General features: G+C 33.1%; 7 protein-coding genes across 8 annotated transcripts; 4 read left to right on the top strand and 3 right to left on the bottom strand.

Annotated features, from left to right (window-relative positions):
* The first annotated feature begins 157 nt into the window (after positions 1-157).
* On the top strand, positions 158-2,787 carry LOC124500214 (protein CLP1 homolog). The gene is made up of 3 exons (XM_047064256.2): positions 158-1,137; positions 1,201-1,530; positions 1,857-2,787. The coding sequence occupies exons 1-3, from the start codon at positions 239-241 to the stop codon at positions 2,758-2,760; spliced, it is 2,133 nt and encodes a 710-aa protein (XP_046920212.2). The 5' UTR covers positions 158-238; the 3' UTR covers positions 2,761-2,787.
* LOC124500211 (uncharacterized) lies at positions 1,725-4,295 on the bottom strand. The gene is made up of 2 exons (XM_075734776.1): positions 3,414-4,295; positions 1,725-3,367 (listed from the first exon to the last, which is right to left on the bottom strand). Exons 1-2 carry the CDS (start codon positions 4,293-4,295, stop codon positions 2,822-2,824), a joined length of 1,428 nt encoding a protein of 475 aa, XP_075590891.1. The 3' UTR covers positions 1,725-2,821.
* On the top strand, positions 3,179-10,364 carry LOC124500259 (actin-binding protein IPP-like). Of its 2 annotated transcripts, XM_075734772.1 has the most exons (4): positions 3,179-3,420; positions 8,100-8,157; positions 8,239-9,714; positions 9,783-10,121. In XM_075734772.1, the coding sequence occupies exons 1-4, from the start codon at positions 3,416-3,418 to the stop codon at positions 10,005-10,007; spliced, it is 1,764 nt and encodes a 587-aa protein (XP_075590887.1). In that variant the 5' UTR covers positions 3,179-3,415; the 3' UTR covers positions 10,008-10,121. The 2 variants fall into 2 exon arrangements, with proteins under 2 accessions (XP_075590887.1, XP_046920272.1); XM_047064316.2 differs by lacking the exon at positions 3,179-3,420 and having other exon boundaries at positions 7,846-8,157; positions 9,783-10,364.
* On the top strand, positions 4,311-5,930 carry LOC124500213 (protein phosphatase inhibitor 2). Its single transcript, XM_047064255.2, has 2 exons — positions 4,311-5,004; positions 5,080-5,930. Exons 1-2 carry the CDS (start codon positions 4,886-4,888, stop codon positions 5,513-5,515), a joined length of 555 nt encoding a protein of 184 aa, XP_046920211.2. The 5' UTR covers positions 4,311-4,885; the 3' UTR covers positions 5,516-5,930.
* Positions 5,747-7,819, bottom strand: LOC124500212 (protein XRP2). Its single transcript, XM_047064254.2, has 6 exons — positions 7,305-7,819; positions 6,851-7,233; positions 6,675-6,778; positions 6,372-6,614; positions 6,122-6,306; positions 5,747-6,053 (listed from the first exon to the last, which is right to left on the bottom strand). The coding sequence occupies exons 1-6, from the start codon at positions 7,382-7,384 to the stop codon at positions 5,912-5,914; spliced, it is 1,137 nt and encodes a 378-aa protein (XP_046920210.2). The 5' UTR covers positions 7,385-7,819; the 3' UTR covers positions 5,747-5,911.
* tweek (transmembrane protein KIAA1109 homolog tweek) lies at positions 10,221-26,056 on the top strand. Its single transcript, XM_075734767.1, is given in 7 exon segments — positions 10,221-10,515; positions 10,591-10,932; positions 11,002-21,340; positions 21,342-22,274; positions 22,353-22,507; positions 22,509-25,650; positions 25,716-26,056. Coding segments are annotated over 7 exon segments (15,183 nt in total). The 5' UTR covers positions 10,221-10,480; the 3' UTR covers positions 25,953-26,056.
* LOC124500202 (uncharacterized) lies at positions 25,955-27,048 on the bottom strand. The gene is made up of 4 exons (XM_075734777.1): positions 26,764-27,048; positions 26,499-26,710; positions 26,241-26,430; positions 25,955-26,188 (listed from the first exon to the last, which is right to left on the bottom strand). Exons 1-4 carry the CDS (start codon positions 26,939-26,941, stop codon positions 26,058-26,060), a joined length of 711 nt encoding a protein of 236 aa, XP_075590892.1. The 5' UTR covers positions 26,942-27,048; the 3' UTR covers positions 25,955-26,057.
* Between the last annotated feature and the right edge of the window lie 70 nt (positions 27,049-27,118).

Raw genomic sequence — 27,118 nt, 5'->3', positions numbered from 1 at the left:
CATCATCACATGTCAAGCTTTTTGTATTTGAATAAAAATGACAATAAATGATGAAAATTTTTAAAAATTAAATGAATTGATTGATTGATGATTGAATTTTGGTTTTATTTGTGAAATTTTATTATTACCATATATATACGTCCTTTATTGACGGGTCTCATGTGTTTACATGTGTAAATATATTCTGTGATTCTAAATTTTTTTTTTGTGTTTCATTCAAAGTTCTTTACATTAAAAAATGAAAATGTCCACTGGTGATAATAATAATGCTAATTCTGAAATTATCGAACCAAGATCATATACACTTGAAAAAGGTGAAGAACTTCGTTTCGAAGTTGAAAATGAATCTGTTCAATGTCAATTGATTGAAGGTAAAGCCGAATTGTTTGGAACCGAGCTACGTTTGGAACAAAAATATACGTTTCAAAAAGGTGCTAAAGTAGCAGTTTTTACTTTTCATGGCTGTAAATTGAAACTGTATGGATCACCCGAAGTTGAGTATGTGGCTAGCGAAACACCCATGACTATTTATCTAAATCTGGACAATTCATTGGAAGGTTTACGAGTCACTGCCATTAAAGAAGATAAATATGGTCCAAATGTTCTCGTTGCCGGGCCGGTGGACGTAGGAAAAACTACTTTTTGTCGGATATTACTAAACTACGCTGTACGTCATGACCGTACACCAATCTATGTTGATCTGGATCTTGGCCAAGGTTCATTAACTCTTCCGGGCAATATTAGTGCTGTGGTGATTGAGAAACCTGCCGATATTGAAGATTCATTTCATATCACGGCACCGATTGCATTTCATTATGGTCACTTGACACAAAGTAAAAATACTAGTTTATACAATATTATCATGAAAGCTTTGGCCGAAGTTGTTGAATGTAAAAAAACCAATGAACCATCGACCAAATATTCTGGCACAATTGTCAATACATCGGGATGGGTACAAGGATATGGTTATCAATCTATTTTACAAGCTATTGAACATTTTCGCATCGATATTGTTCTTGTACTTGATCAGGAACGATTGTATAGTGAATTAGTGAGAGATTTGAAATCGAAACAAGGAATCAAAGTGTTGCTTATACCTAAAAGTGGTGGTGTAGTTAGCCGTTCTCGTGAATTTCGGTAAGTTTCTTTTACATCAATTATTTTGAATCATCATTTATTTAAATTTGATTACATTTCTAGTGCCGAAATGCGTGATCAAAAGATTCGAAGCTATTTTTACGGAACAACAACAAAACCTTTCTATCCATATTCATTTGATATTCCATTCGCACAGTTTACGGCCTATAAAATTGGCTCACCTAACCTACCAGATTCGTGTATGCCTATCGGTATGAAATCGACAGATAATTCGACTAAATTAATACCCGTACAACCATCATCATCATCATCAATATTGAATCATATATTTTCAATCTCATGTTCAACAACTGAACAAGATATAGACAAAGTCATTACAACCAACATATATGGATTTATTGCTGTGACCCAAGTTCATATGGATCGACAAGTTGTTACTGTACTTTCTCCACAACCACGACCATTACCAAAGAATTATATTTTTATAATGTCTGATGTTCAATTTGTTGATTTGGAGTAAAATTCATTTTTCACACATTTGAATTGTGCATTTCGTAATACTGGTGTTTAAATAGATGACGCTGTGACGGCTATTTTTATACAATCATGAATTGGCTTTTTTTCATTCACAGTTGTTTTCGATGACATTTTTTTTCTGTTTTTTTTTTCTTTTAATAATCTTTGACGAATTGAATCCGAATCAATAAATCAAACATGTTTCCGTTTAATTTTGAACGTTTTCTACCTGATGTATTTCAAGCAACATATAAATGTTATTCAGTATCAATGTTGCCGGATGAACGACAGAATCTGGAAAAAGGTGGTAAAATCATAATGCCACCATCGGCTCTTCATACGCTTACACGTTTAAATACGGTTTATCCAATGTTATTTAAGCTGACGAATAAGGATAAAAATCGTCACACACATTCTGGCGTGTTGGAATTCATAGCTGAAGAGGGTAAAGTTTATCTACCATATTGGATGATGCGTAACCTATTATTGGATGAAGGATCAATGTTACATGTACAAAGTGTATCGTTACCTGTGGCTACATTTTCAAAATTTCAACCACAAAGTGTCGATTTTCTGGATATTCATAATCCAAAAGCTGTACTGGAAAATGCATTACGGAATTTTGCCTGTCTAACCACTGGTGATGTCATTGCGATTAATTACAACAATAAAGTTTATGAATTAAGCGTTCTGGAAACCAGACCCGGTCCAGCAGTTAGTATTATCGAATGTGATATGAATGTGGAATTTGAAGCACCAATTGGTTATCAAGAACCTACTCGACAGAACCAGAAAACTGGTTCAGACCAAAACAATCCAATGGCTGATGATAATGATGTAACTATGATTGAAGATCCGAAACAATTGCAACAAAATCCATTCTCTGGTAAAGGTAATCGTTTGGATGGAAAAATGCCCAAAGAAACTATAACTACAACTAATCCTGTACCAAGAGAAATGGCCAGAGGTGCACCTGATTATAATTATCAAATTGGAACGATAAAATTTTGGAGACTAAACAATCGGCCAGCTAAATCGTCATCATCATCTAACACACAAACATCAACAGTCGATGATAAAAACAATGCATTCAAACCGTTCATCGGTGAAGGACAGACATTATTCAAGAAAAAAAATCCATCTTAAAATAAAAAAAAAGATTTGATATTTTTTTATTGAAAATTTGATTGATTCATTTATAAATATTTTATGTCGAAATGGCTTGACTAGTAATCGGCCAATTTAACCGGCCACGTACGGCATTATCCTTCAATTTTTGTTTGAAAATTTCTGCCATCATTCGACGTTTTTTTGCCTCATCTTCATGTCGTCCATCCTTTTGGCGATTTTTAAATTCTGGTAATTTTTTATAAACTTTTTCCGTTTGTTTGCGCATCTGTTGATGGGTGAATACACGTCGAGTAATCGGCGATAATGGACGACTGTTACTTGATGCTGATTTTCGTTTTGAACATTTGTCATTTGGATAGCAACTTTTAGCCAATAAAAAGACCTGTACAATTTCATCTTTTCTTTGATCGGCTGTTTCTATTCGCAAACGACCATTGTCTTTTATTCGAAGTGCACGCATTAATGATCGATGTTTAAATTTTCGTTGATTTTGTTCGAATATTTCCGACAAATTGAATGATTGTGCATCGAATATACGATAATTTTCTTCGTCAACAAATTGAAGAAACCATGATAATGATCTATTAATGTTGAGACATTCACCATCATCATCATTGCTGCACTGGAATTGGTCACCATTTGGATCGTTCAACAATAGCATTAAATACAAATGAGGTTTGTACCGATTTATTTGTCACATCATCATCATCATCATCATTGTCACCATCATTCATGTCTTCATTTATTTGTTGATTGATTTTCTGCATCATTGAAATTGAAGTCTGTAAAATTTTTGTTTGTTTTTCATGTTTGCTATATTTTGCCGTATCCAGGTTATCATAACATTGTTTTTCATACGAAATAAATGAATGAGTTTTTCGGTGTTGATTTGAAATTTTCTCAACATTGTTGCCATGGTTACAATGACATTTTGATAATGATTTTTCATTATATTTATTATTTCTATAATTAATGAATGAATTTTGAGATTTTCCAATGGATTTTTCGATCCTAATCAGATCATTGCTTAATCGTTTCAGATGATTGATCTGAGAATTGAGAAAATTTTTATGAAATGAAATTATATCCGATAAATGACAATTCTCTGTTATGGATTTTTCATTCTCCTGAATGGAAATGGGTGGGGCATTTCGATTATGATTACGATGAAATTTTTGAATCGGATAGTATTCAGTTAAATCATCAAATTCATCACAATTTAATGTTATGTTAGATGTGAGCGAATTTTCAGAATTACAATTCCTTGATGTATTCAACATCATAACATTCGATTCGACAAGAATTCTGGATTCTGTCTCATTAAATTTTTTGGTCGACAATATAATGTCAGAATCGGTTTGTTGTTGTTGTTGTTGTTGTTTTCGTTCATTGGACACATCTCGATTGGAAATTGGTCTTAATTGATTGGATTTTTGACAGGCCAAGGTTTTTTCCAAAAGATTTTGAACACGATTAGAAAGCCAATCAATAGAATCATGAGAATCGTTGCAGTTGCTGCTGTTGATTAATTGATGTTTAGTTGATACCATTTTTTGAAAGTTTTCAAAAATTTCCACTATTTTATTCAAGTGTGTGTGCGTGTGTGGGTGTTTGTGGAGTAGTGGTCACTGATTAAAAATAAAAAGTGTTTACAACTCAAACTCTCAAAGCAAACTGGAGTTGTTGTTTTTGATTTACTAATGATGATTGGGGTAATACCGCAATGAATTTTCCGTTATTCTCTATTCATACATTTGAAATGAAATGAAAAATAATTGATCCAAATCAAAAAAAATTTCAACTTGAACGGCAATCCAAATGCTATTCACAGAGTACGATACACAGAAGTGAGGAAAAAAATATTTATTTTTTTTTTTGCCCCAATCACATCGATGTGATCAAAACTTGAACAGAGATCAAATCATTGTCATTTAATTACGACGAAACTAATTAAATAGTCACGTAAGAATTCAGTTTCTACTGAATCGATAGTATAATTTTAATTTGTGCAAACATATAGCATGTTGAATTGTGTATGAAAATTTGCTGCAAAAAAATATTTACGCAACATTTGTGCCATTATTCTTTTAATTGTTTTTGAAAACTTTTTTTTTGTACATTGGTGAAATAATATATCACAATGGAAACGACCGAAAATTTTAGTAAACCAATCGAAAATTTAAGTAAAAAACCTGCCAAAGGTATTTTGAAGTCAACATCGAGCTCTGAACATCAGCCACCACAGCTTAATAGACAAAAGTATGTATTTTTTCCCATTGAATAATTTGTCAAATGTTATTTTAAATTCAACTTGTTGTCTCATTCAATGAATAGTTCTCAAGACAAGGATATCAAATGGGATGAAACGAATATTTTGCAAACACTACATCCACCGGACAAAGATTATGGCCATATGAAAATCGAAGAACCGAAAACTCCATATTCATATTTTGTTGAAGATGATGATGGACAATGTCATTCAGATAATGAAATGGTGGGTGAAATTGATCCGGAAAATTTGGCCAAATTAATCGACAAGACAACCAGTTCAAAATCAAAATTTACATTCGATGCAATGGAACAAGATGATTCGGATCAAAGCGATTTCGAAGAAATCGAAAATGAAACCGAAGAAGAACGTATGAGACGAAAAGAATTTGAACAAAAACGGAAAAAACATTATAATGAATATCAAATGGTCAAATTGGCAAGAAAATTGATGAAAGATGAAATGAACGAAGATGATCATGATGATGATGATGATGAATGATTGATTGATCGAAAATCTCTAGATGAAAGTGAAGCTCCATTCTTTCGTAAATATCTCTTTTGGTTTAGCTGAAAACTTTCTTCTAACAACAAAACACAACACACACACACACAAAAAAAAAGTTTTCTAACTCACATTTGGCAAAGTATTATCAAGCTTTATGCATTCATTCATTCTTGCCATTCAATCACAATTATGTAGTGATCACAATTAGCCATTCATTATCCATTGGTCATGGAGTGAATTTATTTGTTTTTCTATAAAATGTACATATAACATTTTTTCTCTTCTTGTTCATTCACCCAATTCATTCAATTTTTTTTTGCTTTTTTTCCTTGTTGTTGAGCAATCTAATCTGTAGAAGATAACTTTCTCACATTCATTCTCAGCCATCAATTAAAAACAATTGTCAAAAGTGAGCGTTAAACATTCATTAAATATGAATTCATTTTGATTTCGTTCGATCATCTTAAATTTGATTTCTGCATGCCCACCATGATGCATCTGTGGACAAAAAATTCGTCGACAAATTTCGTTCCTATTGGTTGCAAATGACAGTGATGAGTGATTTAAATATGATGATGATTTTTCATTATAAAAACTTACAATCTTTCGGCATTGAATTTGCCCCGGTACAGCATGATAATTGATTGATTAGGCGTCATTCGTGATTTGTTGCTCTTGCCATTGTTCAACATCATTTCCTCTTCTTTTCCATTCAACATTCGTGTTAATATGTTTTTGATTGATAATTCTGAATCCAGATATCGAGTCATCAATAGTACAAGTTCCTATTAATTTGATGAAAAATAAATGATTTCTATATTCAATTAATTGAACCAATAATCAAACCAACCTTGAAGTTGAAATGTATTTCTCGAACAAGTTTTCCCACTTGGCTTTCGATTCTATTATGCAAAGTTAGTGTTGAATGACTATAGATGATAATCATGTTGAATGATTCATCGTCATCACTGATACTGTCCAATGAAGTTAGTCCTTCGGTTATGGGCACTAAGCTCGTCAATGGATTGAAACTTAAATTCAATTGATTATTGTCCAACGGAATCGAACAGAAAGATTCGTTCAATTTATTATTCTGTAAATTTAGCGAAATGTTAATCACCAATCATGAATAGAATTGTCAATCGATACTTACAGATGAATCAATGGTCCAATGTTTGTCACGATTATCGATGGAAAAATCATACACATTAAACCATTTATTATTGTAAATCTGTAGATTGGTCTTTTCGAATTGTTCTGTTTTTAGAAAATGAATGAAAATTAATTTTTCTCATTGAATTGAATGAATTAACTTAGTAATCCTGTTACCTTGTAAACCTTTGTAATTGGCTGTGAAACAAGAAAACACTAGATTATGACAGGATTCAATGGCCGGCTGTGTTGCACAGAAAATATATAAATCTAAACGTTTACAATCACGTGTACGAAATTGTTGTGATGCTGACATCAATCGACAATCTTGACAATTACGAATGACAATACTGCCGATGACTGGTCCGATAAAAAATGTACAATTTCGACAATCATCAATCGTTACTGTATTACTATAATCATACAGACAAATGGTCGAATCATTACAATTCTGTATGATGAATTGTTCACCACCAATTTCACCGGGTAAACGAATCTGTATGGAATTTGATTCATTTTCAATCAAATAATTCATCAAATGACTTCGATCTCTATTTGACCTTATATGGCAAAAAAAAAATGAAGAAAAAGGTAAATGTTTTGTTATTTCTGCAAGATGAAATGATCATACCAACTATAAGTTTTATCTGTTGTTGTCCATTGTTGATTATTAGCCAGTTGTTGAGATTTTTTAGACATTAAACAACCCATTTGATTTGATTAACTATTTGTAATGTAAAAATTATATGTAACGGTATGTAAAAGTTGGCCAAAATATTATTGATCATCATAAGAAGCTGAACTGGAATTCGATCGTATAATTCGTTTTCAACACACACAACAAAGTTGCTATGGTTTCAAACTGCGCGCTTATAATAACCACACATGATCATTTTGTCAATCCAAAAACAAATGCCAAATGCAAATCAATAATCATGATTTGTGATCATAATAATAAAGATGACACCTGTTTATGATACACTGAATTTTAACCATATATCTTTATAGAACAATAACTCATCATATTTGCAACAAGTTTTTTTTATGCAAATTGATAATCAAAATGAAATGTTTGAATCCAAAAAAAAAAAAAATTGATCCAAAACAAATGAATGTATGTATCAGGTGGAAATAGTGCATGTGATATATTATTGCCCTCCCATTTTTCTCTCATTTTTAATTTTACTTGATGATTGACCATTGTCAGTTTGTTTTGTTTATATATAAATAATATAAAAACCAAAAAAAAAAAAAAATGCTTCAAGTCAAATAAAAATAATGAAAACAAAACTGCTCATTTAAATGAATGATTGATTGATGATGTGATTTGATTTTTTTTTTCAAAATTCTTCAATTATTGACGAATAAATCACTGCTGCTGCTACTTGCTATCGATCATGTCTCATCATAAACAATCATCATCCAGATTTTTTCCAAACACCTTCTGTAAACAAGCTGAGAATATTAAGATTCTCAAAGATATGGTATGTATATGATATATTGATTGGAAAGATATGATATTGTAAAATTATGATTTATACATTACTATATAAATAAATATATAGAGTCTGAATAAAATGACGTTAGCATTGAATCAATATCGTAAAGATTTAATGTTCTGTGATTTTGAACTACGAATATTGTCCAAAGTATTTCCCGTACATAAACTAGTATTGGCTTCAGCAAGTCCATATTTCGAAACATTATTCCGTAATTCCGGTTGTTTTATTGAAAATTCCAATAATTATGTTGATATTAAAGAAGTGGATAATCCTGAAATAATGGAAACAGTGTTAAACTATATTTACACTGGCGATATTGAAATTGATTCACATAATGTACAAGAAATTGTTCATGTTTCAAGTATATTGCAATTGACTGATTTGATTAATTATTGTGCAAAATTTCTTGAACATAATCTACAGACATTCAATTGTATTGGTATACTTTGTTTTTCCGATTCTTATGGACTATCCTCATTATGTTTTGAAGCCAAATGTTTTATCGAAAATAATTTTGCTGAAATTATCAAAGAAGATGAATTTTTTGAACTGCCAGCAAATCTATTCAAATCATTTTTGAAAAGTGAAAATTTAAGCATCATTTCAGAATATCAAGTGTTGATGGGTACTATTGAATGGATACTACATAAACCACAAGAACGGCTACAATATCTTAACGAATTCATCGACATTATAAGAATGCCCATCATTTCTCATAGTTCGATTGAAACTTTGATTGAAAAATGTGATCATCCAGTCGTTGCCGAAACGCTTCGCTGTTATATGAGCAATGAAGAACGATGTTTACCTGATACGAATTTCGGTGGATATAGTTCAGTACGATGTAAACCACGTATGGCTTCAAGGCGATCAATTTATCTATTCGGAGGACAAGGCTCGATGAATACTTCTCGTAATTGGAATAGTTTTCACACTTTGTGTCTGGTTGAGAAATACAATTTTTATACGGCTACCTGGGATATGGTAAAATCATTAATGTATCCTCGTAGTGGTCATTGTGTTGTTCAATTACATAATAAATTATTTGTCATTGGTGGAACTTGTGATTCACTCATCCTTGATGCAATGGAAATCTATGATCCAACCAGAGATGAATCATCAATGGGACCACGTATGAACATACCACGGTCGGCATTCGGTGCCTGTTCATTTTCCGATTCATATATTTATGTATTCGGTGGTCTTGGTGGCGGTGGTAGTTTCATCGAAGAATTCAATCCATTCACTAATCATTGGAACGTTTATGATCAAATGCCATCATATCGTTATGGTATGCAAGTGATCGAACATGATGGCCTCATCTATATAATTGGCGGTGTGAATTCGCATGAAATGATCACCAATACAGTAATGTCATATGATCCAGAGACGAAAAAATTTTTCGAATTAGCACCATTGAATCAGGCACGAGAATCATTCGCTGCCTGTGTTCATAATGGTAACTATATCTATGTGATTGGAGGGAGAGGACCTAATAATCAAGTTCTCAATTCGGTTGAACAATACAACATTAATGAAGTAATAATAAATTGCATTAATTTTCTTGTGAATTTTCTAATTATTAATTTGTCTAAATAATTTTTCAGGATAAATGGTCATATGTAACCGAGTTGCCTGCAGCCAAATCGAATCTTTGTGCAGCCACTATTAATAATCTCATCTATGTTTATGGTGGTCAAGGACCATTAACGAATCCTCAGAATTGTCGACTAGGTAAAAAAGTCTATTTCTATGATCCGGAAGTGAATCAATGGCTGACGAGTAAACCGATGACACAAGGACGTTTAGATGCTGCCGTTATTGTTGTTTGATTTGTTTGATATATATGAATTTGTAATTTGTAATTTTTTTTTGTCATTTCAAACTATCAATAATCAATAATGAAAATGTTTGGCCAATTTAATATAATCAATGATTGTTTTTGATGATTATTATATATTGTTATATAATTGGATCCTTGGATTCAGGCAATACACACCCTATCGTGATTGATTTGGATAGAAATAGCTGGATGGAAAAGAAATATTATCAGCCGATCTGAGTCTGCAGAGTCTCGTGTATAATGCGAATTTTGCAGTTTTGGATTCTTATTATTTTTATCATTTAAAAAATTTGTTTATTTTATCTCTTACTGTCCAATAATAAATTAATTTATTCATTCATCATCATCATCATCATGTTTTTATTACTATGAACAAGAATATTGTTTGTTTGCATAATAATAAAGTTTTAAATTTTTTTTTTTAACAATCAATACAATCATTGCAATGCATCATAGATCAAAATGAAGAATCCAGAAGATAAAGGCAAAGATATAGTGTAAGTATGCCAAAAAAAAAATCCAAAATTGAAAATTGAGCTTTATTTAATGATGAAAAATAATTTTACAAATAGCAATATCTTGCTCGAACAATTGTCATCGAATTCTACGGCACGTTCGATTGTTGAACCACCACAAATCGAAGGATCAACATTTGATGATTGGCTTTATTTTTTCATTCAAAATGCATTCATTTTTTTCGTTTGGATTTTATCCATGGTTTGGGTGTGCTATGTTGTGTTTTATAATTCTCGTCTTACCGGATTTATTATAACAAAAATAGTCAACTATTTATTCATCAAAAATGGTTATTTTAAAATTGGTTCTTTTTCATTTGCGGCCATATCTGGAAAGATAATGTTTCGTGATCTTGTTTATATTAATGATGATTATTCCATACGAATACAGGATGGATGGTAAGTCAATTTGTTTTTTTTGTTTGTTTGTTCATCATTACAGAATTTTTTATTCAATTTTTTTTTCAGGATGGTATTCTGTTATTGGATACCGTATGAATATCGTGATGCAAGAACCGAAGATTTATCCAATTCTGATGTTCGTTTGTTAATTTATTTGGATGGACTCAAAGTTCATATTTATAATCAAACAAAACGTTATTCCGATCTGGAAAAATTGTTCAATTTGCCATCGAAAATTTTCGACGAATCACCCAAAGAAACGGTCGATGCAAAGAAAAATGAGAAGGAAACAAGAGAAAAAATCCTGAAAAGTATGAATCAAACAAGAAATGAACTAAAACAATCGATATGGCGTGATCTGATTCCTATGATCAAAATTGAAATATCATCTGGTCGATTCATTTTTGGCAATCATCTCATACCAAGCACGTTGTCCATTTCGTTTGAAGATTCGCAATTTCATTATACTAGTCAACCTGCCGCATCGCAATATGATCTATTGACACATATTCTCAAAGGTAAAGCAGAAAATCTTCAAGTAATGCTCATTCCAAGCATAAAATACAGTGGCTCAATCAATGATGAGCCACCAAGAATTATGGGCGATGGTTTCAATGTATTTCGTACGAATAAGATTGAAATCTATTACTATCAAGATGTACCGGGGTTCGTTACCGAAGAAGCTGTTAATGAAACAGATAATCCAGTCTGGGGAATGGTTGTCAAATGTGGCAAAGGAACCGATTTCAGTTATGGTCCTTGGGCTGATCGTCAACGTGGTTATCTTTATAGTTTTTTCTTTCCTGCCAATTATCAGCTGATGCCGGTGGATGCAAAACCTAAAATTGGTGAACGACGTCGTTTCGAATCATTCGATATTCGTTTGAGTACATTACATGAAGCCAAAATTGATATATTATTCTCAAAGAACAAAGAAACCCATGCTTTACATATCAATGCAATGCCAGGATCGTATTTAGAAGCGACCATTCCATGGATTTGCAATACGAATGGCTACAGTACACATATATTGGGCCAGATTCTTCACCTGGATGCTACCACTAGTCTACAGTTTCGACCATTGATTCAGAGTGAAACATTCGAATTTGATGTCAAAGTTTTCTTTCCACGACTTTGGAATGGTCACCAAGAATGGCTTTGTAAAATAACTGCATGCAAAGCAACGGTGAATCTAATATTTGCTCATAAAATTTTCATTCAAGATCTCATCGATGATTGGAGTGATAAAGATCGACCAGACATATTGAAATTCATTCCATACACATGGAAGATATCGATTGTTATCAAAGATTTCGAACTTTTAGTTTTAGCCAATCAATACAATTGGATCGATTGTTCGACCGGTTTGAATGATGAAAATTGTAAAATTGCCATTTGTGGGGAACACTTTGATCTGGCATTCGATCTACCGTTTGTGGAGTTTTTGCCACCAAAATTAATGATCAAAATTTGGATTCAAGGTGAATGCTTAGAAGGTGCTTTCTACATACCGGAAAGTAGTATGAATCGTGATATTATTGAATTGATTCAAAGATTTTCCAACATTAATGATCGTAATGAATCCTGTAATGAATATCTGGCATATTTTGGCCACAAAAGAAAATGGAAAAATATCGTATCACATGGTAATCATTGGTATGATTGTATGAATGCACCGATTGTAGCTCTAAGTATAAATTATGATTTCTGGCCAATGCCAGTACTTGGTGATCATTCAAAACAAATGGTGATTGAAATTTCGAATCCAGTCGATGAAACGATATCGATACCAGTACGAAAAGAAAATATTAAATTTAAGGATGAAATACAAGATTTCGATGTAACCATCCTGCCGTCAGATGTGATGACAATCGAATTGGAGATTGGTCCTTCCAATATTGCTTTGTTTGGTGTTCTTTTCCGTTTTCTATGGAATATTAAAGAAAATTATCTGGGAGAATCGCAAGTATTTAACGAAATGGGAGTCAATTTTTTCGATGATAAATATGTGACTAAAAAACGAAGCGATACTGTAACAGGTTCGGAGAATAAGAAAGATAAATCAATGATGGAGATTGAAATTGAACCACGCAAAACATTTGATCCACGGCCATATCGTCCATTCGAAGTAATCGTATCCGTAACATTACATGAAATTCATGGCCATCTTGTCCAATGTTTATCCGATCCAAAACATTATTCGCCAATTGTTTATGTGGAAAAATTATGTTTCGAACTACGGAAAACATATCTGGAAACTAAATTACAGCTGATTATTTCGCCAGCTGTTGTACAGGTTCAAGATCGTATTGAAAGGATTGATTTTCCTGAATCACTTCAAGAAGGATTTCTTACATTATCATCGCTGCAATTTCGTGGTCATGCCATGTTTTCCGGCCTGGATAGACCATTACAAAGTGAAACACTGGAATATGCTTGGCTTGTCGACGTTGAAGTTGGTGAAATTGGTGGCCGTATAACATTAGATCAATTGATGCAGATTATTGTGCCTTTAGAAACGTTTTTATTTCAAATATTTCAATTAGATCTTGATCTTCAATCCCCGAATCCATTCTATAAATGTCTACATGATCGGCTACAGAATGAATGTCCTGAATCAGATCTAATTGCAAATCGATTTTGTCCATATTCTGAAGATCTCAAATATCGACTAGTTCGTGTGGATTTCAATAAGATAGACCTGTTTCTAATCGAATCAAATGTAACGATAAATCTATTGAATCCATCAACCAGATTAGCAACATGTAATCTCCATATCCACAATGAATTTGATGGATTTACATTGTTGGTTTCCGATTTAATAGTTCGCCAGTTTGTGTCTTTATCACCAATGAAAAATCTTGGTCGAATACATGAATGGGCTGAAATTAGTTTCATATCAACCGGACCGATTTTTCTTGATTCAGCCATTCAATCATCAACGATCGATGATTATGCCATTTCGCAACAAGATTTTCTTCACCATCATGATGCTAAAACCAAACGACTATGGTTCTTGTGGAATGATTTATCCAATTGTGGCTGTGTGGGTAATTGTGCATTTTTTGGCTGTAATTTTGATGGACAAAAATTTTTCAATGATAATCAACAATCACCGATGAAGAAAAATCGAAAAAAACATAAATTAAATGAATGTTTAGGACGAGCTTTACATAATCATTCCGATCTTGTCAATCTTAACTATGGTGAAAGTTTATTACATCCAGAAAATTATCTGCTCGACATACATTCACCATTGATTGATGAAACAAACAAAGCCATTTTGAATACAAGTAAATCATCTCAATTTGGTCGTACGGCAACGGATACGGACAAAAGTACGGCAACAAAATGGTCGGCTATATCGAATGATCGATTTTTTTCTGCCGAAGATTTATTTCTATCCGGTTCGGCTTCATTATCATCACGTATGGAACGTTCAATATCGAATAATGATAAATCCTTGTCATCATCATCACCGAATTGGCAATCACCAACCGAAATGCTTTCACCATCACAATACATGACTGCACGTGAACATCTTTCATCGTTTGATTTTTCAAATGGAACATCGCAACAAAAATTGTCTAGTTTATCATCTGATTCTCCTACACTTGTTTCGCCTAAAAATGGAATTTCAGACCAAACAACTTCAACAACGACTAGTACACCACATGCATTAGAAGATGATGATCAAAATTCAATCAATTCATTCATCTCGGCCGTCAGTGATCATCAAACATTTGATATGGTTGATCTACGAAATCAGCTAGAAAAGCCAATCATTGAATCACCATTATTGATGTTGGCATATTCAACCTATTTATCGATACATTCATCCGAATATATTGATATACCATCACCAGTGCATAATATGAAAATTTGTAATTATTTTCGAATGAAATCACCACAAGCATTACATTTTGAGAGATTAATATTTGAATATCGTAATAATTGGAAACCGAAATTTGTATTGAAAAATCCTGGATTCTCTGAAACCAAGTTTGCCTATTATAATGATAATCAACGAATCGATAAAGAATCGATTCGTTTTCAACCGGGTATTGTGGCTGAAAAATTTGATCTAAATCATTTGAAAGATCGAACCTTTCTATCAGATAAAGATGTAGTGTTTTCAGCACAGAAACCACCATTACGTGTATTGGCAATGGAAACATCAAATCGTTCCCGTACAGCTACAACATCTACAAAAGATGATGATGGATCGAAACCAGGTCGATCAGAAACAATAACATCTTCATTAATATTGAATAGAAACACTGACTGTGATTACAATGAGGTTGTTGAACATTTTTTCATTCACATCAAATTCGATCAAATACAAATCAAAATTTCTACATTAACATTCGATGTAATGTCTGCCGTTATGAATTCATTGACTGAAATTTTTTCCAAACTTCATCCCGTAAATTTATTGAATCATTGTAGTTATTCCATAATGGAATCCATTGAATCGAAGAATATTCTGAAGAAAAAGAAACCACATTATATTGGACAATTACATATGAAAGCATGGAAAGTGCTCAAACATAAACAAACAATGAAACATTTGAACCGTTCGATTAGTTTTGCTGCCGATCGTAATCCGAAAGCGGTTGGTCCAGAAATTGGCGGCACCGGTCTACCGGCCAATATTTTATTAGCCAAAAATCTTGAACTTGATCATCGACGCCATTTTAGTTTGAACACCGAAATCGATCGTATCAACATCAGTTCATTACAGGCATCGATTGTGGAAGAAATCATTTCGTTTTCGTCGTTGGATAATGTTAAAGATCTAACCTGTGTGTTGGTATCGAACATATCATTCAATCAGATACAATTCAATATGAATAGACAAACACGTGAAAAACGAAATCTACACGTATTCATGGAACAATCATCAACCAATACGGAAAAGGCATTGATGATACGTTTTTTTACAAGAAAACCGAAAAAAATTTTCGCCGAAATCGATATCAATGCATTCGAAACAACCGATGCATTTGCCAACGAAACAACAACAAAATTCTCGTTAAAAAATGTTCAATCACAATTATCACGTTTGATTAATTCACCTGATATTGTCAACGAAGCAACATTGGCCGTCATTCCATGTTTAAAGACCAAAGTGGAATTTATTTTTGCAGCACCATTAGCATACACTGCTGGCATTGAACATGGCAATCGATTTTTATCAAGAAATTCAAATTCTTCATCTTTAATTTCAACATCTAGAAAGAATTTACGACGACAAAACGGTATGGAAACAAATGATCAGACGAATGTTGAATCGAAATTTCAACATTTTAATTCATTTGTAATGTTTGAATTCGGCATGGAAAACTTTTCGTTCACAATGAACAAATCATCGTATTATAATGCCATACGAATCAATGACAATCACAATTCGATAATCAACGCAAATAATGATGTTATCATTAGTCATGAGACAGAATTTCCATCCAAACCATTGAATGATTGTGAATTGAAAGGACAAATAGCAAATATTTGGTTTCATTTTGCATCATCACCGAAAAAATCACTGACAGCCATACAAAATGATTTTGATCGTTATGATTGGCATCTTCTTAGTTCAATGATTCCATTGACAATAGCATGGGTCAGTGTTTTTGATCGTTTATCGTATCAATTTGATCAGATGAAAAATCGACTTCGATTTCGTATTTGTTCATCATTGGCATGTTTGCTTTCGAATTGTCGTCATGATTATCTACAGAACCATCTGAAGAATCCGCAGCTAATTAAACCGTTACAAAATAATAGCAAACAAATGATTCGAATTTTTTCCGCTTTGGCCAAAACATTACAGGATGATCCATCGTTCATATTGGTCAATGTTTTACGATTGAATTTTAAAGACTCGTTCAAATCGAATGCTGAATTTGAAGCATATTTTTCACGAACATCAATCATACCAAACAATAAGGAATTGGAAAAAAGTCTCGTCTTATTGTTATTCCATTGGAAAGAAGTACTGAACGTACCTGTATCGAATTTTGGTCAAATTTTCTTTCGTCATCAACAACCATCTACACATTCACCGAAAATGACATTCTCGTCCACTAAGAATCAAATATTGACATTATTAGAGGAAAAATTCAATCTTATGATGAATAATCCTGGACATGAAACCGATTTGAAAAGTGCTGCATCAATGACCATCACATCATCGACACCAGAACCATGTCGAACTTTGAAACATCCGTTGAATATGTCTTCCGATAATGAATCCATACAGATCAACATGAATGATTTGGATACTGAAACAACTAAATTGATTTATAATAAACATTTACCAACCGATCATCTACTTAGCCGTGATGATCTAGAATTACAGGCCGAAATTTCCAGTAATGTTACAAGAAATACATTTCCAGAATATTTTGATTCAATGGCCAAACATAAGCTGAATGTTGCTTCAAAACGACAGAACCGGGTACATTTTGTAAATGTATCCCGATTCAGTGGCCTATATGATCGATTTCTAGCCACACCGATTATTCGAAATATTTCGGCTTTATGTAATAATCGACTATGTAATTTTTGTTCATTTAAAAAATTTCGTTTTCATCGCAACACCAATTCACTGGATGAACATTTAGAACTTCAAGGAATGGTAACGACCGATTCATCTCAGCAACCAGAAGATCAAACCGTAATTGAAACAAATGACCAGTCTTTACAAATTGGACTCGATAACGCAAATCCAGAAATCGGTATCAATATTGATGATTCCGAAATGTTAGATCAAGGTGGTTTCCAACCAATCGATGATCGTTTCAGTTCACAAAGTAATTACAATGATAAGAAAGATCTTTATTGGTGGATGGTGAAACAACAGGATTATTTGAAAAATGTCAACACCAATTTGACGACCACCACCATTCCGGATCATTCACCTGGTTTGTTTAATGTTGATGCAACAACAATCGATGCCAACAGTCAAATCAATGAAACGAACGATGATCAACAACCAAAAGAAACAACATTTGATGAGAAAAAATCGGCCAGAGAAACGATACGAAAATATGGCCTTAATTGTGAGGCAACACAATATTTTGAAAATTTCTCCAAAACACTAAGTCTATCGGATGTACTTGATTTCGATAAATTATCCGAACAAGAACATGATGGTATATTTGGTTCAAATATAGCCATTTCGTTTGGAGTTGAACAATTTGGAATCCAAGTAGAAGAATCTGAACAGGATGTACAGAAAAATATGTTTAATGTTGAAACATTATGCACATTGTTGGATTGTATGGCTAATCGTCAGCAACGGATATCGGATCCACCATCTTTTGTATGTGTAAATCTATTGTTTGAAGCAATCATACAGAAAAGGGATCATTCACAAATTAATGATGCTGTTAATAATAATTTCAAAGATATCCGCAGCAAAAATGAAAAACTTTATAATTGGATACCGAATTTTTCTTCAACAGCTAAATATCTATTCAAATCAATATTGCAGAAAAAATCCAATGAAAATGATCTTAGTTTTGATAAGGTTAATTTTCTTGTGTTCACCATTCAAATTGAACAGATTAAACAACGAATCAATCTACCATTGTTGCGATTCATTCATCAATTTTCGGCTATTTATGAAGATGTTTCACAAACTCGTTTTGAAATGCGTAGAAATCGAAATATTTTTACCGATCAAAATAATTATAGTGATGATATGGAAATCATTGATGATGATGATGATGATGATAGTACATCGTTTAATTCTTCATTGTCATCAACTAGCACTACAGCTTCATACACAATTCATGGTGAAAAACCAGAAACGATTGTCAACAATGTAGTGGCTATGGATGATCATCTTAGAGAACAGGAACAAATATTAACGGTGATTAATAGCCATAGAAATGAACCATCGTTTGATTCACGAATCGATAATTGTTGGCGAACTATATCACGAATGTTGGAACAATATCAAAAAACCAAATCAAAATTATTCACCAATCATGCTGATCAATTTGAACAATTTAATGAGGATGATTTTTATTCCGTTTATTCTGGTTTAATCAATAAACCATGGATTGTGATGGGAAATACCACCGTTGTCAAAATGAATGTCATTGCCATGTTGTCCGGATTAAAATTAGAAGGTGAATTGCATAATTTCAATTTTTCACTATCACATCAAGAATGTCGAAAAAAATATAAAGCCCGTACACAATGGCCCAGTAATTTAGGCATTCAAAATTTGATCAACACTACAATCGATATTAATCTTGATTGTACAACAATGTCACTTTTTGAATCATTGCAATTGAATGTTGCTGAAAAATCTATGCCGATTAATTCACAACAATTGGTCGTGAAAGTATCGGTAGAAAAATCCAATATCAATTTGGTGCGTAAAAATGAATCAGATTTAGAAACTGATTTTGATATTGAAAATCTAGACAAAATCATTGAATTATTGGATGGTTCGAATTTTAAAACCAGTATGGATTCGAATCATGCAAGAATTATGATTGGAAATGTCGAGGTGGACATTCCACAACATCCGGTTGCATTACATGGTATGATGACCAGATCCGGTCGACAATTGACAACAACATTACAGGAATTACGATATTCACGACAATCATCACGATCATCGCGACAACCAACTGCAACAACAACGACGACTACAACAGGTACAGCAATGGCATATAATAATAGTAATGACAATACAACCGATGGAAACCGTTTACCATCATCACCATTGGGGTTGAATGCATCAACATCGCCGCACATGAGTTTCGATCCATCGCATATTAAAAAACATTCGATACCAGGTCGTACGGATAGCCGAAAAAGTCAACAAAAATCTACACAACGACGATCAACTATACAAAATGTTCAAATCAATCCAAATGAAATTGGTCATTCACATACGCATCAACATCATCATCATCAGCATCATTCGGCCAAAATGACACATCGTGCAAACCAACGTAAATCATCGAATCTAATATCACCATTGATTGTTGATTTTAATTTCATATTGGAAAGTGTTGCCATCAAAGCTTCTCTATTGCCATCATTGCAGGCAAAATATCTTCTTGGACAGGTGACAAGTTCAGGATGTACTGGATCCAAAGCTAAATTCATTGTTGACATTAATAATCATTCGTTATGTTTGAAAACTATAATGGAATCATTTCCTAGTGAAGCAAATGCTAGCATCAATCTACCACGAATACATGTTGATGCTGAATATAAAAAGGAACCATTCGATAAAACAACAGCCGATATGGTTAATCGTACGGAATCTTTTTCCACTGATGGTATTGTTTTCCGTAAGGGTAGCTATTTGAATATGGTGGCCGAAATTAGTTCATTCGAACATTCACTTACCACTGATCTTCTTAATCATTTACTTTTTGTACAAAAAGTTTTCATGAAAGAAATCAATGAAGTGCTACAAAAAGTGTCACGTAATGAAGAACATGAATTTACATTCGCACAAGATAATTCGAACAATTTTAATGGTCCATTAACCACCGATGAATCAACGACAACATCGAGAATTCTGTTTTCATTATCCTTGAAAATGACTGGCATACAAATAACGGCCACTACTCCCACTAATAGTGCTGTTCGTTTTGAAACCGGTACAATCGATTTGCGTGTATCAAACCGTCTAATGAACACAACGGATCGTGATCGTAATTTTAAAATATTTGTCCGTGTTCAATTGGATTTTAACATTGCACTTGGACAATTGATACGAAATGCAATATTCGAAGAAGCCGAACCAGATTTTCAACAATTGGCTTATTTTAAAACAAGAATATGTATGCGTAATGCATCACAAAATCAACAGGTCAACAATATAACAGCTGATTTGGAAACAGATGATGATGATAAAGAAGTTGTGTTGATCACACTAAATAGACCATTGGTCTATATACAACCGTTGGCATTGGACAAAGCAATATTGGTCTGGATTAATTATAAGAATGCCTATGAATATTGGAATGAACAACGTGCTAGCCTCAATAATGAAGTAATACAGGCAACACAACAGGTATTTGATAGAGTACATCCATTCACGCAATCATTCAGTTCATCACAATCAATGGCCACCCTTTTGTTACAATTAACAGTCGATGATTTTGGCATCTGTCTACCGATATCGACAGCAACAACAATATCTAAATTTTCCACACAAAGTCGCATTTATGATTCGGATATAAAAGATGCACTTGTATTGACTTTGGAAAGTACACGAATATCGGCTCTATCACGAGGATCATTGGTGAGCAAAGGAGAATTCAAAAATCTATGCATTCGTTTTGCCGATGATTTTGAAACAATGTTGGATGATTGGAAACCTGATCCTACCGATGCATCCATTCAAAATCTGTGCATCGTTTCCAGAAGGAACATATCAGATTTGTTCACGGACCATAACTTATAAAAAAAATCATCAAATGGATTTTGTTAAATCACCATCAACATCGATGCCCAATGAAACACAAAATTATCTGGCCGAAGCTAAATGGATATTGAATGTTCATTGGAAAATGGATGGATTTGATATTCATGTGGACACCAGTATTGGTAAACATATTTCAGCTTTATTTAAAACAATGACTGCTATTGCCGGTGATGAAGATGATGATGACGATGACGACGATGACGATGATGATGAGGAAGAAGAAGAAGAAATTGAAGAGGCAAAAACCAACCAAATTGATCAAATTGACAGCAAACTTGAAGATGACGGCATACAACCGATAACATTGATTCAAACATCATGTACATCTGATGCCATCTATATGCATTCAAATGATAAAAAGAATAGCCAATTGATAACGAAAGAATCTATTAAAAAACGAAATATTGAAAAAGAATTCAATGAACAAGCCAAAGTTATTAATGATTTACGACAATTGGGTGCCAGTGATCATACCATACGGCAAGAAATGGAACGATTTCAGAAATTAGAGGCAGCTGTTTTCAATAATTTTCGTCGTGGTGTGATTAAAAAATTAAAACGGCCATCAAATAATAGCAAACAACAATCAACAAGCGGTGATATTGGAAAGAATCGTGCATATAGTCAATCAATCTATTCGTATGATGAATTGAATAATAAATATTCTAATAATAATGATGCAAACATTCAGAAAAGAAGTCAATTCTACAAAATTGATGAAGAATACAACAATACAGCTAGTAGTAATACACGTTCACCAACAATACGTTCATCAACGATATCGATACCGAATGAACTGAATTATGATGATGATTTATTGGATAATATACCGCTATCCACTAGTGTGACTAGTTCTCATATTGAAGAATCAGTCATCGAAAATAATAATCATCCATTCATCATGAATGATGTAGCTGATGAGCCTTATATTAAACAGAATGATTCTAAGATGGAGAAAAATTTTCAACCAACCACCACTCAACCAATGTTGAACATGGTGGAACCAAGAATTGATTTCGAATTGGATGTAAAGATATTTTTCAACAGCGGTAAATGTGTTCTTCATACGAAAGAACAAAAAAATGAAATTGATTCGAATAGTCGGAAATTATTCGGCCAATGATATGGCTAATCAATCGCCAACAAACAACAACAACAACAACAACAGCAGCAGCAACAATTCGGCTAATAAATCACAGAAAATCAATAAATCACGTTCATATAATAAACTATCGAAAGGTTCAACCTACTTACATCGAAAAGATTATTCAGTTGGCATGAATCCTGATTTCACCGTATTTCTTATACCTGGTCTGGACATTAAACTTAATTATAGTTCAAAGAATATCAATGCATATGATGATGTACAGGATAATGAACCGGTACAAAGTTTTCGAAATGTAAAAATACCGCAACAATGCAACAATAACATTGTAGAAGCTACCAATTCATTGGCTCGATCTGCAGCAAAATCAACGAAAAAAGCCATACTATTTGCTTGGATCACGTTGAGTTCAATACCGGATGAGATATTCATTAGTCCACATTTGTTGGATTTTTTCGAAGAAGCCCTTAAACCAATTCCATTGACAATGTCTGGACAAAATTCAGCAAACGCCACATTATCAAGTATACAATCGCAGAGATTTGCTAATCAAATCAATAATAGCCAAAATGAACCAGAACCAGGCTCATCACAATATGTTTATTATTCATCATTTCCAGTCGATGTGATTGTATTTTTCCATTTTCAACCTACAATCATTCGGCTTGGATGTTTACCCATATCTAGAGTGGAATGTCTTTTACATTTACCATCAATTGATTTTGTCATGTCATCTAATCGATCGGAAATTGATCCAGCTACCATTTCGGACATGAATTATAATTCAACATTTCAACAATTATCGAATAAAACGTTCAAGAATGCCAAAATGTTTCCTACAGATTCACAAGCGAATAATATGGGGACTTCTGCTTCGAATAGTGGCGGCCTCAGTATAACCGGTTGTTTGGCCGATTTTTCTCTTTACATTTTTCATCCATATGGTGGCCAAAAAAACAAGTCAGCTAATAATTCAAAAAATCAATCATCCTATTCAACAAATGACCGTAAAGATTCTCTTAGTTTACAAGTAGAATTTGTCAAGATTAATATTTCACGATCCAGACGATTATTGTTGAATGATTGTCTTACACAAAGTATAAGTTTTTCTTCTATTTGTGATATCGGCACAGCTACCTTTAAATATGATGTACGTCGTTTGAATGAAATATTAGCATTTCCAAAGGCATGGTATCGAAAATCAATTTGGAAGAAAATTTTTATTGGCGAAAATACATTGAATGCAATATTCAGTGATAATGATGACGAAGAAGCTGAAGATAATCGAGCTTTTATCGATGATGAACTGGATTCACAGGCCGATTCTTTAGATAGTAGCAGCAGCAGTACGACTAGTTTATCCAATGAATTCAGTATAGAAAGCTGTTTACATGTAAACCGAAAACCGAAAAAACGAAAGAAAAAGAAATTAAAATCGCATATGATCACTGTGGTGAATAATCCATGGGAAACATTAGTTTTGTTGACAATAAATTTCTCTAAATTGAACGTATCGATGAATATGGGCAACATAATGGGTAATGTAAATTGGCAAACAAAAGAACTAATGTGCGATGGTTCCATATCGATCGATTCGAATGAACATCGTAAATTTCGTGTTGGACTTTGTTTGAATAATTCTACATTGGACGCTAAAGGTGGCATAATTGGTGGTATTGTCGAATTGAGCGATATTCGTACCGAGATTAACATTCGAGAGGATAGAAATCTGGAACCACAACATCGGCTTTATTTTTCATTGCATACGATTGAAAACCGTATCGATTATATGGGCACATCCATTCTGATGGTTCGTATTAGTGATCTTAGTGCTTCATTTTTCGATAAATGGAATGCCAAAATTGAACACACACTTTGCATGGATTCTAATCAACAACCACAACAAACGAAAGAACCATCATCAATCCATGTACAAGGAAGTCTCAAATGGGACCAGATGCAAATTTTAATGTCTAAATCAACATCACCAGATTTTATTAAAATAATCTCAAAACTTGAAGAATTTTTCACACAACAATTACATAGTGGAAAAAGAGTATTCGATTCTTTGCATCCAACACTCAAATCAACAACAGCTACGGATAAGGTCAAATGTCAGAAAAAGACTACCATCACACAATCTCCGGATATAAAATCGAAATCCGAACCAACCGTACTGGTGCCTGTAACTACCGAAAATACATTACCAGAAATATCTCTAAAATCATTTCATCGATATTGGCGTAAAGCATTTCAGCTGTTGTCAAATAGAAAAGCTTTACTTGGTGGTTCGATTGAAGTGCAAGCACATAATATTTCATTAGTTTGTTTTCATGGTGTTAATTTTCGATCCAAATCATGGGCAGTTTTTTGTCTGAAAGAACCATCGATAACTTTTGAAACCGAAGCACGTTATTTGAATGATTCGGCTGATGTTGTACAAAAATTAGAACTAGTTCTTGGTCGAAATGATACAAATTGTATTCGTGATAACATGGAAACGATGGCCATTGTGAGTAAAATTACCCGAACGGTGATATTTCCACCACAATTTCGTCATCTACATGAATGGTTTCATTATGCATTGTCACCGGTCAAAATTAATGATGTGAATCGATTTCCATTACCGTCCACTGATAATTCAGAATTTGATGCATTCGGCGTTCCAATTGAATCATTGACACCTTCGCAGCTAAAAACCATTCAAGCTGATCGTCGTACAAAATCAACAAGTGAATTCCATCATAAAGAGGAAATGATTTTTGCTTTTCCAAGCATGAAATTTGAGCTTACCACTAAACAAGAGTTACAAATTTCAAATGAACCATCTATCGTTTCACCAAAGGTGTTATGTAGTTTTCGATCAGATTTTGTTGATCACATCTATGTTGCCGTCGATGCTGAAGCATATTTCTTTCTTCACAATCTAATCAGTTCATATATCAACGAATCGACAGCCATTTCATCCGATACATTCACAACAACATTGAATAACGATAAAGATGGTAAAGAAAGTCAAAAAAATGGCTCAAAAGAAACTGTGGATGAAGAACGATCAACTAATGAATCTAAATCAAGACCGAATGAAAAGACAACTAAGAATGAAACACTAATACGTGATCATCGAGAATTTAAATGCGAAGTAAGAAAAATTTCTGAAATTTTTTTTTTTGTCAATTAATTCACCTCTGTTCATTTCGTCTCTAGATTTGGCAATTAGAACCAACAGTTCGTCTACATTCGTGGGCAAGTAAAAATATCGATCCTTATGGTGTTGATTATATTCTACAACGATTGGGTTTCAACCAGGCCAGAACAACGATTCCTAAATGGATTCAAAGATCGACAATGGACATGGCCGATAAGATGATTTCAATTGTCGTATATCAAATGTTGAAAAAAGATAAGGAAGAAAATGCTAAAACATCAATTACGGAGAACTGAAATTTTTGCAACTTGTTTTGTTTGTTTTTTTTATTGATAATGACTGAAATATGAAGAATCAAAAAAAAAAAAAAAAATGAAACAGATATGGCACAATGTATTCATTCATGACTGGTTTTTTTTAATTCGATCGCGATCATTTTGTAATTTCTTTATGAATCTCTTTTTAAGAATTTTGATGGCCAATTTTTGTTCGTTTGCATCTTTATCCTTGTATTTGTATTCCAGAAATGATTCTGAAAATGAAACATTCAGACCTGTTCAGTAGAAGTTATGAATGAAACTTACTTATTAAATCTAGAAAATTATCTCGTGTGTCGTGAGAAAAATTTGACCAAATTTGACCAGCACTCATCTTTTCTGGGAAAATAATTCTAGCCAACGTTGTAAATCCTTTCACATCATCTTCGGGTACAAGAGCTGTGGCCAAGTCCGAAACATGTAGATTAATTCGATTTCTACCCACAGTTATTACATCCTATGGATTGTTGAAAAAAAAAATGAAAAAAGTGAATAGAATATCTTCATTCACACGAAATTGTTTACCTGGTTACTAAGACTAGGTGGAAAGTTCATATATTGAATTCGACGTTCCAGGTCCGTAATTTTTCTTTCCAATTCTTGGATTCGATTCAACATCTTTGTTTGCTCACGTTCCATAATGGAAATTTTTTCGTTCAATTTTGCCACTGTCAACGAATTAACATCGACAAAAGTGAGCATTTCTTCCATTTTTTGTCTGGCTTCTTCTTCTCCACCTTGATTTGAATTAAAAATCAATTTGAATACGTTATTGCATCATAACCATTACCTATAAATTCTACCGTTCCATATTTGATGGAAAAATCAGCGTCTTTATAAAGAATCTGTTCTTTGGGCCAATCCAAAGGATTAGTACTCCTCCATTTAATATTAAAATCACAGAATTGAAAAATGTTTATGATTTCCAGTTGACCACTTGCATCACGGATAATCGCATGCCAAGTCATGATTAACTTTTTTTCAAACTTGGTCGGTCTTAGAAACTACTTTTTTCCAGAAAAGTATCCAAAAAGTTATATTAAAATTAACAAATTGGAGTTGGATGAGAGTAGTCGAAAAAAAAAATCTCAACTGAATGACACCTTGAAAGTAGCATTGATGAACTTGCAATATGTAAACGATTT

Source organism: Dermatophagoides farinae, chromosome 10 (genome assembly GCF_024713945.1).
Source record: "Dermatophagoides farinae isolate YC_2012a chromosome 10, ASM2471394v1, whole genome shotgun sequence".
NCBI classification, from domain to species: Eukaryota; Metazoa; Arthropoda; class Arachnida; order Sarcoptiformes; family Pyroglyphidae; genus Dermatophagoides; species Dermatophagoides farinae.
The sequence above is the reverse complement of the archived record's forward strand: the minus strand, read 5'-3'. Positions and strand labels throughout refer to the sequence as shown.